Here is a 14,306-nt window from a genome sequence, read left to right on the forward strand (position 1 = left end):
TCGTTTTTCCACTTTGTTGTATCATAAAATAGTTACTTAAATTCAAACCTTACCGTCGTCTTGAAATATTCTATATTTTCCTCGTCTTATAAAATCTCCCTACAGAAAGAATAAAGAAGAATAAATTCCCATACGTTAAATTTCGCGTGATTGATGGAATACATAACGATAACGAGAACTAACTAGCGACAACAAGCAACCATTAGCAAGGACAACTGGCGACTATAACTGTCGTCTCTATGATGTATGGCGACTAAGGAGAACAGCCAGCAACTACGGATGACATGTAACAACCAACTGCCCCACTTCTAAAAGGCAACTAACTTGCAAACCCTTTGATGGTTTCTGTAGCGTGATATACCCCTTGAACGTGGTTAAAGAATGTGGTCGCCGCTGGACGGCGGTTTGACAGCAGAGCGATCTCGCCAATTCAAAGCTTGACATTACAAACTACCGAGAATCATTAGGCTCGTTATCGAGCATCTAGCTTTCAGAAGGTGCTTTATCATATGATATGACTTCACGATATTTTTATAGCAAGAAGAATGGCCAACCTCTAACAAAACAAATTTTTACTAAGTGCTGCATGTGAGCTGCAGGCCGGCCTACTAGGGAAATTTGACGAATGAATAAACTAAAATATATACGAATATATTCGTTATATCATAAAATGCCCGCATTATGTTCTCTAACACCATAGAGGAAACTAAATTTATATATTAAAAAATTGGAATACCTGTTATAAGAGAGTTAATTAAATTCTAACCTATCGATGACTCCATAAAAACCTTTATTTCCTAAAAATGTATATCTTCCAAATTCTCCTTAGAAAGTCTCATAGAGAAAATATGAAACCTGAAAAGTACATCACGCTGATGCCTCGATCAACCCTCGTGCTTCGCAGTCCATGTGTCCGAGCGATGAATTCCCTCCAAACAAGGAAAAACCAAAGGGAGGTCTTCTTCGAAGGACGTGAGAGGGTAAGGGAAGCAACGGGAACGATGATCACGCGATATACTGGCGGCGTACGTATAGAACGGCTGTTGCGAGAGAGTTCGCAAGAAACAAGAAGAAAAAAGGAATCGTAGGCCGACGCGACTATACGCTGTCGACGGACAAACAGCGACTGAGCCTAACTGAAACGAACTCTGTCGCAGTATGAGCACGGGCTACGTTTGCGGGTCGATCGAACACGTTCTGCGTCTCTCCTCGGCACCGGCGTCAAAACCACCCCCGACGAGCGCAACGCACTGGTGCACCTGCAATATTAACCACTGGTCTTTCCTTCTTCGCGCGATATTATATCAGCACCTATGATACCATTTCAAAGACCGCAATCAAAACATTAAATACCGCATTAAAGCCATACAATAATTCGCAATATTCATTCGTAAACGTTATTGTATATGTGCTTAATTAATCGTTATTATGTTTCGAATGATTTACTACCTCGTATTCCATAAGCAGATATATGGTTCATTTTCACCTCAAGTACGATATAATTTGTAACAAATATTTATAATTCACAATGTAAAATATTTATAATTCATTGGAAATATTTTTCTATCACGGTATAGTGGTCAAATTTCACATAAATCACAAACATATGGTAGTCAGAAGCTATACTCACGACATGACAAATCATGAAGATGTCATGAAAAATGGCGTCCGTCCATATATATTCAAACGCAACGAACAAGTTCGAACTTTTCGAGAACAAACGATTTGTTCGATAACATCTGTCGCGAGCTTCTCTTCCTTTAACGATAACAATTGACAACTAAAGCTCGAGAGGCTCGTAAGGATGAACAGCGACGAGTATCTAGAAGCTATGTACTCACCTGGGCAAGGAAACTCCAACACCAAGGACGTTGGAAGTTTCGAGAAGCGAAGATGGAAACTGAAGTAGCACGTCAGGTCAACTCCGGCGAAAACTGCTAAAGAAAGAAAAATCCAACTAATTTGTTTCCAACGATAAAATGAAATTAATTTGTTTCACAAATTATTAACTGGATATTATTCAAAAATTATTCAAAATTCGCTTGATTGATGCACGACCCGGGACATTTGGGTCATACCATTTTGGTAATGGACGAAAATGGCAGAAGGAAGAACGACCGTTTTTTTCATATTTCTCTTTCCCCGGGAAACGATGGAATGCCCGAGCACCTTGTTTCATTTCTTCTCGACATCAATTTCAATCTTTTTAAACGAAATATAATCTGAACGATGAAAAGTTCATTCAAATAATGCTCCGCGCCAGACACTCACGAAAATTAAGAAGAAACACGGAAAATTCGCGAATAAAACGGATTTCTTTGTCCCAGTGAGATAATAAACCTCGTTCACGTATTGGTTTTTAAAATCAATATATCCACCAATGTGCACTCGTTTAACAAGGGTGATGGAACGTGCCAAAAATCTCTCAAGAGGGTCTTGGCAACGGAAGAGTCGAAAACGTCACAATTATGAATGAAAAATTCGAATAGTTGCTGATTTTACAGTCGAAACCGATAAAGAACTCCAGATATTCCCCCAATTAATTTACAATAAATTCGCGAAAATGATCGATTGCTGACGTCATTGTATTCTAGAAAGATTGTAAAACGATAAGAATTTATTGAAAAAACTTATATTCGATGATAACACTTCTAATAAGAGTACTAAGAGGAGCGATTCTGTACTCACCTTCCTGCCTCGAAGTACCGAACGCAATTAACCGTCCGCCCAGGATGGAACCGTTCGGAACTTTTGTAAGTCACTGCACGGCCGCTGCTTATGGTGGAAATGTAATAGATATAAGTACACAGCGCGTGAGCGAACTAAAAACGCGATAGAGAAGTAGAGAGAGGATGTTCCGTCCTTGTCTAATGACGCGCACTTGTACAGGAAATATGTAACAGGGGTATACGAGCAGCGTCAGTGTCCACTAGTGTGCACGCCTGATTAAACAAGGACAGGAAGTATCTATACATGGTGTTCTCTTTCTATTTCCATGTTGCATCCATCTTACTATACAGTACACACACTCAGCTATTCTATCATTATATTTGTGCGTTGCTTATGTGTGAACCAAACATTTCCATGGCAACAAATCGTTTGTCTCTTGTTTGATGCTCGGTTTTCAACGGAGTTGAAAGAATTTTTTAAGAGAAACGTAATGGACGGGTTGTTTTTAAAGTAATAAACGGAAATTCTCGTATCCATTGAGAAACGATAGGCGATTTGAAAGTGTCACTATGAACGGTGATTTATCGATGCAAGGTAGTATGAATAAGATATTTTATAATCTGCGAAAAAAGGTAAGGAATATTCTAGATTTTAGATTTTAGATTTTAGAATTTCCACGTCACAGACGAGTGTGTTTTGTTATTTGATTTGTAATATTGCTGCAGTTCTCTTAATAGCTGTTCGTTTCATGCGATACTGGCACATAGTATCTATGACTTTTGCTTCTAACAATTTTTATAATTAGGCTGTATCAAATATTTTTAACGTTCGTGTTTCATGAAAAATCATGTGTAACTCGTTGAATTCGCAAATGTAACAAAAAATTACATGAAAAAACTTATATTATTGTAATGAAAAAATAATTATATTAGGAGGAGAGTCGTATTTCGGAACGTCATCGGAACATATTATACCTTGTATGTGATTATTTGGAACACAATGGGTGAGTATATTATAATTAAAATATATTCCTAGTTCCAATTCTTTTGAATAGTGTCAGTGACCAATCGAAATAGAAATCAGTGGACATCGTGGAAAGAGAAGGCGAAACCAAATTTGAAAATTCGACATCGGTAATTCAGTAGTTAAGAATAACTCAATCGATAATGTAGATTAACTAGTTATAAACAAATATATGAAATATAAATTCAAATTATTCTTATCCACCTAAAAATTGGAAATTAAAGAGCAGAAGACAAGAAATTATCTTCGAGGATTTATATAGTAAATACATTCTTTTGCCTGTCTTACCTAGAGATAAAACAGTTGTTTGATGGTTATCTTATAGTGTTCAGTCATTGCGAAAAATATTTTTAATCAGTTAAAAACTATAATTAATTAAAAACTACATTTCTTTAGGTATATAGACATTAGCGATGTATTATTCCGGGAAGCTCGTCTATCTCCCGAACATCGGGTCTGCGACAACATCGATTTGGAAATTATCGTTGCAGAGTATGAAAATTATTACAAGATGAAATTTCAAAAATATCCCATATTGTGTAAGAAAATAACTGGAAGGGAAATGACGAGGGAAGTGACAAATGCAAGCAAAACGTAAGAATTTAAATTATTTAACGATATTAAACGGTATTCAACGTATTCAACGTATCGTATTACAATATGATCCAGTGTTTGTAGAAGTATTGAGACAAAAGCCAAATCTGTTAGTAAACAAACGAGAAGTGAGCCTGTGAAAGAGACGAATCTACAGCAGAAGATAACTGATGACAATACGAATCATATTAATCTCGCAATGACAGTGACGTCAATATTTCCCAATGAGAGTGATGGACGTTCATCAGAAGAGCTATTTAACGTCCCAATGGAACAATCCATGCAATCGAAGATATTGAAATGCATTGAAAAGCTTTATTCAGATAATCCGGAATTACGAAAGATTGCTGAGGACATCTCATGCGTAAGTTATTTTCGATTAATATACGTATCGTAAAGCTTTTAAACGATAAAATTCCCGTCGATAAACCGTTCAACGTATATCAACGATGACATGATTTCAGAAACGCTTCAAATATCAAATTACGTAACACTTACTTAATATAGAGAAGACGCCATTTTATCTTTGTATCGTCACAGGAGATCATAGTAAACAAATGAAATGTACATTGGGATGACGTTATAGGCCTAGAGGAATGTAAAACCGCTGTTAAGGAGGCCGTTGTGTATCCCCTTAAGTATCATATCTTTTTTGATGGCCCGTTTTCCCCCTGGAAAGGTATTTTGCTGTATGGCCCACCTGGTACAGGTAAGATACTCGTATTCTTTTCATTTCTGTACGTGTTTACAAGAAATATACAAAACAGGGAAAACAAAGTTAGCGAAGGCAGTCGCGACAGAATGCCATTGCACCTTTTTTAACATAACTGCCAGCTCATTGGTCAGCAAATGGAGAGGCGATTCCGAGAAGTATATACGTGTAAGTTGCTTTGTCTATGTAAGTTTCTTTGTTCCTTTGTCTATGAAGGAGAGATTCTAGGTATAAAAAGATTTGATTTCATTTTTCGTCATTTATATATAAATAGAATAGTTGTTTGGAAAACGAAATGATATCATATTCGTGATGAGGCAATGAATTTAAAGAATTTCGAATATAATATTTAATGAATAATACATTTGTTAAACTGAACAGGTTTTATTTGAACTTGCCTATAGTCATTCGCCTACAATTATTTTTATCGACGAGATTGACTGGATCGCCACAAATAAAGGAGACTGTATATTGTCTGAACCTGCAAAGAGATTCAGATCAGAACTTCTTTCTAGATTGGATGGATTAGTGTCTAATGAGAATTCTAATGTAGTTCTTCTGGCTACAACTAATTCCCCTTGGTACGTATATCACGTTATTTCAATGTTTTCTAAGTAGAAAATATCGTAATATTTCTCCAAATTCCAAATATGTTATTGTGTTGTTTGAAGTATTCCTTCATTATTATTAATATAATAGAACGATAATATTTATTGTAAATATGTTATTAGGGGCATTGATGCAGCTTTACTCAGGCGTCTCGAAAAGCAAATATACGTATCATTACCCAATGAAGTTGCTCGACTTGGTATATTCAAATTGTACCTTAACAACCACTTATTAGAAAATACAGATATTGTACACCACATAGTAAAATGTACTGAAAGATATTCTTGTGCAGATATAAAATTGCTTTGTAAGCAAGCGTGGCTAATAGAAATAAGCCCGATATGGAGGAGACTTGAAAAGAAAGAAACACCTGTTACCACTTTGAAATATGAATGAAAAAGTTATGAAATATTAGCAAAATTGTTAAAAAAAATGTCACCTACAGTTATGCAAATAGATAAATATGATACGTGGAACAAATAAATACGCAATCGTAAGGACAGATATTGAAAAATATAAATAAATGGATTATCGTTCGAGAAATCATTCGCATGTGTGTGCATGTGTGTATGCGCGCGTGTGTATGCGCGCATGGGTGTGCGCGCATGTGTGTCATGTGTGTCATGTGTGGGCGTGTGTGTGCGCGCACGCGCTATAGGCTAAGTTTAAAATGTTCGGTTGTATTATATCCTTGTATTATACATGTCGGAGATGAAAGGAAAACCGTCGCCTTCCCTTTGCAATTTTGAGGAAGCCTTCTAATGCTTTAGCCTAGATTTTATCATAACTGTAATTAAGCAATTGTCATTTGTAATTGTTTGATATTTGTGAAAGCGAAAGTGGGTTCGAGGTGACAACTGGTCGCCGAACGTAGCCACTGTCACGGGATAAACGTTTTGCCTGACGAAGGTGTGGATCGGTTGTATTGTTCTCCCTAGAAATCACATAGAATTGTACTTTAGAGATATCGATATAATGGGACACACGTTGTATTAGGAATCAATCTCCAGACAGAAACTGCCTAGTAACGGCGTTTGAATCTTTCTCGATGTTTCCAAAGAGTATACAACAAACTTTTGACAGAAATTGCCTAGCAACAACGATTGGAACCTTCTCGATGTTTCCAGCGAGCATATAACAAACAAATGCAGTCGTATAGCGAAAAAGATTTTCATCAGATATTCATTCGTGTGATCGCCTTGGAAAGTGTTACATCGAGCAATTTACCGAGTGTCTCAGCAATTGTATTTTGTGTTTAAAATTATTCTTCACATAGTAAAGAGTTATCCCGTTGACCGTGGATTCGTTTGAACCCCGGAACATTGTTAATAGCGTTAATTAAATTCATTATTCGTGAAACCTATCAATCGTTAATCTCATTATACGTTAAATTCATTATTCGTAAGACATATTATTCGTTCCTCTTATTGTTCGTTAAACTTATTAATCTTTAATCTAATTATTAGTTAAACTTATCGTTTGTTAATCTTATTATTTATTAAACTCATTATTCATAATATTTTGTAAAATCTTGTTTATTCGCGTAAATATATTCTGTTTCGTAAAACAATGGCTAATTATTCGTTCCTCTTATTGTTCGTTAAACTTATTAATCTTTAATCTAATTATTAGTTAAACTTATCGTTTGTTAATCTTATTATTTATTAAACTCATTATTCATAATATTTTGTAAAATCTTGTTTATTCGCGTAAATATATTCTCTGTTTCGTAAAACAATGGCTAATTCAAACGAAGGATCATTACGCGCCTTAAATCCTAATGATAACCCGACATATATATGTGAGTGTATTTTATCAAAAATATGTTTTTTATGTTTTCTTATCTTAGTAATTATTTTTAAAAAAGTCTTAAAGTCTTATATGAAAATAAAGCTGTTCTTTATTTCAAATAATTGAAGTAAATAAATACAATGAGTTTTATATTTTATTATATCTTATATTATCGTTATATTGTTATTGAAAAAATTGATATAATCAACAGTTCTTCCTGTTCTCTTGATAGTTTCTTGCTTGTTTCAAACCATGATAATAACCTACAAAAGAAATAACATAGTCCATTGAAAATTTAATATACAATAAAATACTTATATGAAATAATTACCTGTGTAATATACCATGTAACCACTAATATACCATGACATCAACATACTTGAAAGTGCGTCTGTATCATTATCTGGTAATCTAGTACATTTTATTAAAATTTCGTATTTCTTTTCCAAATAAAATGTTAAACTTATTCCAAATTACTTATTAATATTAGAAGTATTCAGCATTCCATTAGAATTTTTAAATTGTACTTACTTGGCCATTAATTGTGGTGGTAAAGGAGGTGCAGGTGGCATTATATCAGTCATCGAATTGAAAGATGGTCCCGGTATGAAGCGATGTTTATACGCATTTGCTTCTTCAGAGTCACAATCCATTTTTTCTACATTATATTTTTTCGAATTTACATTTGTAGAAAAATTAGTCTCACAAGTCTCGTCGTTCTCTTCATTGAATTTCTCTTTCAAAGCTTTCTTTTGTTGTGCTATTTGACTTTGCAAACCTTCTGATTCTAAAAGAGAACTCAACTCGACTTTCTCTGTATTACCATAGCCTAAACACAGAGTAAAAGAAATTTTTGTCATTTAATAGAATGACTGAGTGCCATTCAGTTACTGTCCTTACAGGCAATGTATTAGAATTTCCCGTGCATAAATGTATATGTATAAATGTTTGCCTTGATATATGTAGTAATAATCACTCGTCTAATGAGGAGAATTATATTCCAAGCAGCTAATAATGAACAATAAGTAACATGCACGTTTATGGTTCATGACCCTATATCCCACGGGTCTCCCCATAGACATTGACAGGTACTCCTGCCCAGTTAAGGACCTGCTGAATGACACTGTGATAGACTATGCGAAAGCCTTTACTTCATATATATATATGTATTTTTAGTACATTTCTTAATTGACATAACCATCATGCTAAAGGTATTACCTACAAATTTTACAACACACGTGCCATTGTTTTCGTAAATTTTTTATATTATAGCTTCATAAATTTCTCCATCCTCTGAGTATATTGCACGACAAGGTGCTCCTATGATCCATTTCTATAGAGAAAAGATGTGTATACAAATAAATATAAGTAAATAGCAAAATAAAATAATTTGCTTCTTAATCAATATATTTAATAATATTCTGTATCAAATTTGTAATATTCTATCAAAATCACAACCTTGTGTAATTTACTTGCGTGTTTAGGCTGCTTAAGATTTTGTAGGTTTCCTTTCGGTTGAGAATTTCCAACATCCATTCCCATTCGCTTGATAACTTCTTCTTTTGCTAAATTTATTGCTTTATCATATGCTTCTATTAATGCACTATCATCCCAAACATTATCATTGGCTGTGTCTGTATCCTTTTGAGATAGCAAATTATACGTTATTAATATTGATACAAGTATTTTATTATCAAACTATTGCAAATTATCATATATGTCATTTTTCAAAAATCGACTAAAAGGTAATGGATACTGTTAATTACTATTATGCTAAGATCTTGTACTAAAATAATGTTAAAACCATTACGTTTCCATTACCATACATACGTTTCCATTTCCTCGTATAAAAAGAACATTCATATCATCTGCCATTTTAAAATAACATCATTTAAATATTGAATTTGCTTCTGAAATATTAATTTGTCTCATTTCTTTAACTCTAACACATTGTAAACAATGATGACATTATACCAACTATAATACTAAAAATCTATTCCCCATTCATTCGAAAGATTATTTTTTGAAGCAAGGTTAACATTGAATGTTCCCAGACTTCAATAACTGTATTTTACTTTCTTTACAATATCTAACAATATATTAGAATACTATAAAAAAATATTGTATGCACAAAAAACTGTTTATAGCGAAATAGCAAAAGAATTAATCACATATTATAACTAAAACGAGATTATTAAGTAGATTATATTATACTGCATATGCGTTAGTGTTTCAGCTGGTAAATATAGTTTTTATATCTGAAGATAAATAAGATTTAATTCTATAAAATTGCATAATGAATTATACATCTATCTATTACTATTCGTATTTCCCCTTAGTTGTATGTTGTCAATAGCATCAATCACGAACATATAAATAAATATAGAAGAAACCGTTATGGAAAGGGAAAAATGAACATGGAAGACAAGAAAGTTTTCTTCAGGTTTAGCGTATGCGTGATACGCTTTGAATGTCTCAGATAAAGATAAAGATACTCTGCTCATTTCTATTTGTTCCGCAGAACGAGAAATTTGTTATCTTTCATATTGGTTTTTACGATTCAATTTTTGGGCAGTTTTCCCTAGCGAGTGTCGGTCCCTGTTTGATATAACCAGACCGTAATTTATACAGATATGTATTATAGATATATATTTGTAAAACTGAAATCAGATGAAATAAATGTTGCCTGAGGTTTTAAACGTTTAATAAAAACAATATTTCATTTGGAAAAAATGTAAGATATGTAAAATTACACATTGATCATTTTGCTGGTCTTGTATCATAAAACGTGTGGCCCGAAGAGCACGTGTCCGGTAGAGATACGTCACTTGTGTTAGGAATCGTTTTATAACCTATCACAGTAAAGGAACGTCCCAGTATAGCAGCCGAAGAATGCCGTGAAAGTTTCTGTACAAAGTACAATTGATCTACAATTGATATTTTCCGCAATATCTGGTGTTCGGTCAGGGTGTCCCATACTCATGATATTTATGACAGTGGAATGGCGTTAGTAAATCAATTACAAAAATTTTCGAGATCAATTCTCGGTATTGCATCAAATTATTCAAAATATACAAGCAACACAACGTTGCCCTTTTTGCAGGCAACAAGAGGAATATCGACCACGCAACCACTTTCAGAAAAACAAGAGTAAGTGATACAAATTTTCTTGTGCTTTCCTTCTTTTTTTAATAGAATTTCAGTACTTACCTTCCAATATAAAATTGGTGTCAAAATAATAATGCTAATAATAATGTCTAAGAAATTTTTCTCTTTGTAGGAGTACAACATCTAGAAAAATAACATAGTATTAATAGAATAGTATTAATAAGAACAACATTGACAGTGAACAACTAAAAATATAACACTGTTATAAATATATGATATACGAATTTTATTTATATATTATTAAGACAAGTATATCTTATTTTTAAATTATTTCTATTATCATAAGTGATACATATAATTAAGGTATAATTAAGAGAAGATTAATTGAAGAAACACAAAAAATAAAGAAAATAATTATATTGAGATAATTTTTATCTTTCATAAATATTATTTTCAGAGTAAATATAACGTTTGTTAAAGCAAGTGGAGAGAGAATCAAAGCAAAGAGAAAGTTGGAGATACTATATTAGGCATAGTAGTAAATAATGAAATTGATTTAGATGGATATGGTATGTTTTAAAGAAGCATAATTTACTTAATTTAAAATAAATAATTTTGAGGTAGAAAATATTTGAAAATTTTCATTTTTATCAAGTTTAATATTCTTATTATTTTTAACTTTTGATACTTTATTATATAAGTATGTTGTAATATTAAAATATAATTGATATAGGTGCTTGTGAAGGAACATTAACTTGTAGTACGTGCCATTTAATATTTTCGAAAGAAGTTTATGATGCACTTCCTGACAACCCAACAGATGAAGAATTAGACATGTTGGATTGAGCATATGAATTAACAGATACGTTAGTTCATAATAATCAGTATCAAATCATTCACATTATTAATTCTATTACCTTTTAATATTTTATAAAGTGAATTTTTCTATTTAAATTTATGTAAAAACAGGTTAGTATTGGGTATTTCGAAATCTGCATCTCAATGTAGAATTTCAAATCGCTATCTCTGAATACTACGAAACTGAAATTATAATAAATTTTCATAGTTTTTTATTTATGACCCTATAATCATTACAAATCTATGTTGGAATTAGCATATTTACAATGTTGATTTTCAAATGGATAAATAGAAATCTTATTGTGTATTAGTATTAATTTGTATAGCAATAAATATATTTATTGACATATTCAGTTATATAATATTTAATTTCAGGTCACGGCTAGGCTGTCAAATAGTAATGTCTAAGGAACTAGATGGAATTGAGGTAAGAGTTACATCAACAATTAATGATGCAAGAGCATAACTGAAATTATCTATAGGTTTTTGAAAATTTGTATACAATGTTATACATCTCTTGTTAAAAAACCCTTGTTATAATTATTAAAATATTGGTATTAAAAAATATAATAAAGAATCTTGTGTTTAAATGTGAAGCTTATATATATACATATGTTATAGTATAATTGCAATTTTGATATTTGTACATTGCCATTGTAAAAAGCCTATCCAATTATGAAGAAAATATATCTTTTATTTTTAATATACAGGGTGTCAATTTTAAAACGTTCATCTAAATTATTTTCGTTACTATTAAAGATAAGAAGAAATTACTAAGGAAGACTTAAATGGTTTTAAGATGTGTACTTGGTTATGATAAAAAAGACTCTTGTGGAATAAATTTTGCAACTTCTGAAAGATTAGATAAAAGCTTAGAACCTAAAAAATAATTTGAAATTAATTTCGTTTAGATATACTGTTTGATTTCTTAGCTGTGGGCAAGTTTAAAAGATCATCAAACTCATGGTCAACAAAACAACAGAAATGTACATGCAATGCTTTTTCGTTTCACAACAAGTTATCTGACACTATCGTCATTTTCGTGGCACATGCAACATTATCGATTCAGTATAGTAATGTTTTGGATTAAAACAAATGTCTCGACATTGGTGCAAAATGTTTCAACCTTTAAGGACTAAAATTAAAACTTATGAGTTTGTTTATAATTTTAATAGATTTTATTAATATTGTGTTTACTGGTTTATTAATTACAAGAAAGTTTGTAAAAGACAAGAAAGTTTTACGTAAAAAGTACAAATATACTTTCAACAAAATTAGTCAAATCACATCATTATTTATACATATTGTATATAAATAAAATATGCGGATATATTACTTTACCCTAGAATTAAAATTCAATAATATTGAGGAATCTTATTTATTCAGATTTTGTACATTATCGCTTCTAACCTCGGATAATAGAACAACAAATTAAATATTTTTAAACAAAAAAACTTTGTTCCTTTGTTTGATTTCCCTTGCTCGCGTTTCTTAACTACTTAGATATAAAATACTTACGTTTTCGAAAATTCATACTTCACAAGCTACTAAACGCTTTATCTGTTCAGAATAATTTATTGTTTTCTTAACTAGGTACATACCAAATACATCTATTAAGTTGGTATTTCTCATAATTACCAGTACATAAAGCTAAAACACTTTTGTACTATGCTTGTTATACATGGATCTAACAAATAATTTAACTTGTGTATTGTCGTTTGTATATTTTGTTACGTGTAAAATATTCTATTTCTACACTACTTACAAGTTCGATAAAGTGTACATTACACATCGTGAAATTTACATATTTTCACTTGGTTACCCTGCCTAATTCGAATATAATTCAGAACGTATGTGCTATATTTATATATTCTGCATTTGTTTTGTATATTATGTACACTGATCTGATCTTTGTAAACGCGAGTTTTACGATATTAATGAGAAATTTGCCAATTTAATGGAAGTTGTTAATTTTTTCTGGCACTTTTCACGTTAGCAGACATTTTTCTTAAGTTACAGTCGAAAAGTGTTTTTATGTAAAAGAATAGGAATGATCAAGTTATTTTAAGATGACAAGATATTTCACGTTTTCTATTTAAATATAGCGTTAAATTTTAATTCCGTCAATTCGTATATACTCATACATCGAATTTCCTTTTCTCATGTCATTTCTTTTCTTTCATTTCACATTTAATTACAAAGATAAAGTGTAAGTACGTTCCTCATAAAATTAATATCAAATGTCGCAAAATATACAAAAGTAAACTAAGAAGAGGGGTACATATTATTACACAAACTGTCGTTCATATTGCATATGTACATATGCAGTATAAAAACAATACTTTTTAGTTTTTAATCTCTTGTTTAAATAATCCTGATATCTAAATTTGTATCGGTCATTGATTCGATATAACTGCGTTTATTGGAAGTAATTAAGCTATAGCCTGCGCACAAGAGAAGAAGGAACAAACACGTATAGTATATACGCTTAAATAACAAAATTAAGTCAGTTTACGTTCAATGTGAACTTGATCAAAGTTCCAGTCTCGAATTATAGAGTTTCTTACTATCAGTTTACAAAATTCGATATTACGATTATGTGCCGTATTTGAAAAACATAAAATGCTTTGTTCAATTTTAAATAAAACTAATATTTACCAAAGCGAATACGAAAAAAATGTTATCATCAAACTCAATTTTCAATTATCAAACTTAATCCAGCACAAATACAAATGTTATTCGTGCTTTTTTACTTTTACTGCTTTTCAACTCTCTATAGTTCGAGATTTGAGTTCCGCTAACTTTCTTTCTACTGCGCATGCGCAACAGGAAAACTTGAATTACACGTAATAGTCAAAAATTCGAAAATCTTATCCTTTCGTGGCAGCGAAAGTAACCTAGGACTAGAGGTTCCATAACATTAATAATAATAAGGCAATAA

General features: G+C 31.8%; 2 protein-coding genes and 1 pseudogene across 3 annotated transcripts; 2 read left to right on the forward strand and 1 right to left on the reverse strand.

Annotated features, from left to right (window-relative positions):
• Positions 1 to 3,476: 3,476 nt before the first annotated feature.
• On the forward strand, positions 3,477 to 7,566 carry LOC117161851 (katanin p60 ATPase-containing subunit A-like 2). Its single transcript, XM_076626648.1, has 8 exons — positions 3,477 to 3,673; positions 3,731 to 3,803; positions 4,090 to 4,287; positions 4,363 to 4,651; positions 4,903 to 4,996; positions 5,055 to 5,167; positions 5,381 to 5,580; positions 5,731 to 7,566. The coding sequence occupies exons 1-8, from the start codon at positions 3,670 to 3,672 to the stop codon at positions 6,002 to 6,004; spliced, it is 1,245 nt and encodes a 414-aa protein (XP_076482763.1). The 5' UTR covers positions 3,477 to 3,669; the 3' UTR covers positions 6,005 to 7,566.
• Positions 7,486 to 13,187, reverse strand: LOC117165262 (survival motor neuron protein-like; annotated as a pseudogene). Its single transcript, XR_013060972.1, has 7 exons — positions 12,884 to 13,187; positions 10,610 to 10,690; positions 8,858 to 9,040; positions 8,618 to 8,732; positions 7,931 to 8,228; positions 7,731 to 7,810; positions 7,486 to 7,662 (listed from the first exon to the last, which is right to left on the reverse strand). The product of XR_013060972.1 is annotated as a survival motor neuron protein-like (transcript).
• On the forward strand, positions 10,960 to 12,070 carry LOC143304268 (adrenodoxin-like protein 2, mitochondrial; the record flags this gene model as incomplete). Its single annotated transcript, XM_076626675.1, is given in 4 exon segments — positions 10,960 to 11,011; positions 11,014 to 11,076; positions 11,241 to 11,373; positions 11,741 to 12,070. Coding segments are annotated over 4 exon segments (339 nt in total), but the record flags the coding sequence as incomplete, so codon positions are not given.
• Positions 13,188 to 14,306: the final 1,119 nt, after the last annotated feature.

This window comes from Bombus vancouverensis, unplaced genomic scaffold (genome assembly GCF_051014615.1).
Source record: "Bombus vancouverensis nearcticus unplaced genomic scaffold, iyBomVanc1_principal scaffold0028, whole genome shotgun sequence".
NCBI classification, from domain to species: domain Eukaryota; kingdom Metazoa; phylum Arthropoda; class Insecta; order Hymenoptera; family Apidae; genus Bombus; species Bombus vancouverensis.

What these genes read in the sequence shown, in the direction of transcription:
- LOC117161851 (XM_076626648.1), top strand. An exon ending in TTGCTGAGGACATCTCATGC is followed by an intron (nt 4,652 to 4,902) that starts GTAAGTTATTTT and finishes ACCGCTGTTAAG; the next exon opens with GAGGCCGTTGTGTATCCCCT. An exon ending in GCTACAACTAATTCCCCTTG is followed by an intron (nt 5,581 to 5,730) that starts GTACGTATATCA and finishes ATATGTTATTAG; the next exon opens with GGGCATTGATGCAGCTTTAC.